The sequence below is a fragment of the Rousettus aegyptiacus genome, unplaced genomic scaffold (genome assembly GCF_014176215.1).
Source record: "Rousettus aegyptiacus isolate mRouAeg1 unplaced genomic scaffold, mRouAeg1.p scaffold_m13_p_6, whole genome shotgun sequence".
Taxonomy (NCBI): Eukaryota; Metazoa; Chordata; class Mammalia; order Chiroptera; family Pteropodidae; genus Rousettus; species Rousettus aegyptiacus.
The window spans coordinates 57947740-57951165 of NW_023416309.1; the positions used below are offsets into that span (position 1 = coordinate 57947740).

Consider the following 3426-nt stretch of genomic DNA (forward strand, 5'->3'; position numbering starts at 1 on the left):
GGCTGCGGGGCTGAAGGGACCTGGATCTCTGGGCGCCCTGAGGACCCGCAGATCCCGTGGCAAAGGTCGAGGACGACTTGGCCCGCAGGAGGCACAGGGTGGCGGCGTTGCCTGTGGGACGCCCGCCTGGAGCGCGTCAGGACCGGGGCGGGGCGGAAAACTGACCCCGGGGCGGGGACAGAGACTTCGCTGCGCCGAGGTTGGCGGGGGAGGAGGCTTGCCACCTGCACTCACCTGGGGCTTGGACCCTGACAGCATTTAAAGGGCGGCCGGCGGCCCTGGGCAGCTGCTCGCGGCCGCTCTGGGGAGGCGCGCATGAGCTTCGGCGCAGAGCCGCGCAGCCAGGCCCGGGAGCGGCGGGACATGACCGCGTACTGCGACGGGCCGGGCGCGTGCCCGACCCCGCATGGCCAGGCCCGGACAGCCGCGCACGCCGCGGGCTACGGGCGCGGTGACCTGGGCGCGGCGTGCGGTGGCCCGCGCCTGTGGCTGAATGCGCCCGCTCTCGGCCCCGCGGCCTGCGCGTCGGGCTCTGGGCCCCCGCCGGCCTTCGCGGGCCCCAGCGCGGTCCTCGGCGCCGTGGGCGGCCTGGCCGGCCCAGACCTCGCCTGGCTGAGCCTCTCGGGCCAGCAGGAGCTGCTGCGCCTGGCGAGGCCGCCCTACTCGTACTCGGCGCTCATCGCCATGGCCATCCACAGCGCGCCGCGGCGCAAGCTCACACTCAGCCAGATCTACCAGTACGTGGCCGGCAACTTCCCCTTCTACAAGCGCAGCAAGGCGGGCTGGCAGAACTCCATCCGCCACAACCTGTCGCTCAACGACTGCTTCAAGAAGGTGCCCCGCGACGAGGACGACCCAGGTAACAGGAGCGCGCGGGGCGCCCCGTCTAGGACTCCGCCGATTCTCGCGAGCCGGGCTGCTGGCCCTGGAGGGGAGGACACGGCCTCTGACCGCGCCATCCTGGCTGCACGGCTGGGGTCCGAGGCGCGGGGGCGGGGGTGGGGAGCGCGGGAGGGGGAGGGGAGAGGGAGGGCGCCCTTGGCCGCGGGCCCTGGCTTTAGGTCCAGTCCTCCTTGCGGCTCCAAACCTCTGCGCGCTCCCATCGCTGGGGAGAAGCAGGAGACCTAGGGCGGGCGACCTTCGGAGATCCTTCTCAGATCTCCGCGTCCTTTCTGTCAAACGCGAGGACGGTGCCTACGCCAAGGACCCGTGGGGCACGTGAGATGCCGCTCTGGGAAGCGCGGAGACCTGCGGAGGCGAGGTCGGCTCCACCTCCCTGCAGAGCCCAGAGGTTCTGCCCCTTCGGTGGGCCTCCCGCCTGGCCTTGAACTGACGGAGTCTCAGCGTTTCCTGGGGCTCGTCGCCCTTCTCTGGACTTTCTGGAAAGTGCGAATCCTTCCCAGCCTGGCCGCGGAGGCCAGGTCGATCCGGCGCGAAGTGCCACCCCATGGTCTGAGGCGGGCTGGAGCTTGCGGTGGGGCCTGTGCGGGACTCTCCCCGAACCTGACCTCCACCCCTCACGGTCACACACACCGTGGGCCCTCGAACAATCCCCGGGGTTCTGAGCCGGGCCGTTTCTTCTCCCACAGGCAAAGGCAATTACTGGACCCTGGACCCGAACTGCGAGAAGATGTTCGACAACGGGAACTTCCGACGGAAGAGGAAGAGGAGAGCGGAGGCGAGCGCGGCCGCGGCCTCGCGAGCCCGCGGCGGGGGAGGAGCCGAGGCGCCGGAGCGGGCGTCCCCGGGCGCGGCGTCCCCCGACCCGCAGGCCTCGCTGTCCCCGCCCGCGCCCGAGGCCGCCGCCTGCTTCTCCAGTTTCGCCTCGGCCATGGGAGCCCTGGCCGGTGGCCTTGGTAGCTTCCCTGGGGGCCTGGGGGGCGACCTTCCTGTCGGGAGGCCGCCGCCGGTCCCCACGCGCGGCCCGCAGCCTCCCGGTCGCGCGCCCAGCTTTCCCACTGGCCACCAGACAGCGGCCACCGGCTTCCGCGTCGGTCACTTCGTGTACAGTCGGGAAGGGACCGAAGTTTGAAGGGAGCCGAGGAGTGTCCCGAATGGCCGCTCTGGAGGCGGGAGGCTGAAGCCCCGGCTCCCCATCCCCTCCCCGGCGACAGCCCCGCGTTGGCCCGCAGAGGTCAAGGCCCCGGAGGGAGCGCAGGGCAGGGGGCGGGCGGGGCTCTGGGAACTGAGCTGAGCAGGAGCCTCAGCCTCACCCAAGCGACCATTCGCAGGGGGCAGGTGGGCACCTCTGCTCCATCGGGTGGTCTGTGGCCGATTTCCTGCTCCGGCCCAGCCCGGCCACCCCGCGGCTCCGCGCCTTCCCTCGGCGTTCAGGTCCGGAGCCCACCTTCCCTGCGCTTGGGGCTGGCGCCCGCTGCGCTGTCTCTAACAGCGAGGACACTGAATTAGGGGGAGCGCAGCGGATTTACGGACCCGGAGCTGGCGCCCCGCGGCCGCCATACACGCAGGGTGTGGGCGGTTCACTCCAAACCTGACCGCTGGGCCCAGCACTGCTTTGAGCTGACCCAGCCGGGGTCCTGATCCACAGCGGGGTGTGTGTGTGTGCGCGTGCGTGCGTGCGTGCGTGTGTGTTAAGGCATGGACAGAACACGCCGAGAACTGGGGTGACCTTAGCCCCTGGGTGGTGTTTCCCAGAAAGCTGCTAACCCCTCCTCGTCCTTGCTGATTCCAGCTGTTCCCTTTGTGACGCCAGGTGATCCAGCCAAACTTACAACCCGCCCAAAATCTCTTTGGGGAAAACACTCCCCAAATGTAACATAAAAGAAAATCTTTACCTTATAAATGCAAGAACTTTATCCCGAGCCTATTTTAATAAATGAAAATGTTGAAAACAAACACCGGTGTCCGTGACTTGACCGCACACGCCTTTCGCGCATTGGGAGAACGTCACTGCCAGTTCCAACACCCCCAGGTTCGATTCTGCATTTGCAGGAAACCTGCAGAGAAAGAATTAAAAAAAAAAATTAGTTTGAAAACATTGGGAAAATACAAGGTCATTTTGATACCAGCGGAGCTTTAAGAAAACCGCTGACGAGTATGTGTGTAAAACATTTCGTATAATCTCTGTGCGGCTCCCGGAAATTGGTGAGAATTGGGCTTTTACATTTTTTTCCCAGCTATGGTTTTTCTGTTAAAATTGAGGGGAAAAACTTCAAAAAGATTTTCCAGCTTTTGGTGTGTTTGACTAAAAATCAGTTTTTGTGGTTTAAAAACAGTGCATCCATGCGAGCTTTGAATATCAGTCGGCGATGGCATAATTGAATGGAATCTTTCTGAGAAAGGCAGGATTTGGAGCAGTTCTAGCAGCCGAGGTATTTGGAACTCAGACCCTTCTCCCTCCATGACCGTCCGTGTGTCCGGATGTGTTTTCGTGTGGCGGGGAGCAGCCAACATGCAGTGTGCGGG

At 65.1% G+C, this 3426-nt stretch overlaps 1 protein-coding gene across 1 annotated transcript; it reads left to right on the top strand.

The window, feature by feature from the left end:
• The first annotated feature begins 315 nt into the window (after positions 1 to 315).
• FOXI2 (forkhead box I2) lies at positions 316 to 2218 on the top strand. Its single transcript, XM_016148223.2, has 2 exons — positions 316 to 859; positions 1590 to 2218. Exons 1-2 carry the CDS (start codon positions 316 to 318, stop codon positions 2030 to 2032), a joined length of 987 nt encoding a protein of 328 aa, XP_016003709.1. The 3' UTR covers positions 2033 to 2218.
• Positions 2219 to 3426: the final 1208 nt, after the last annotated feature.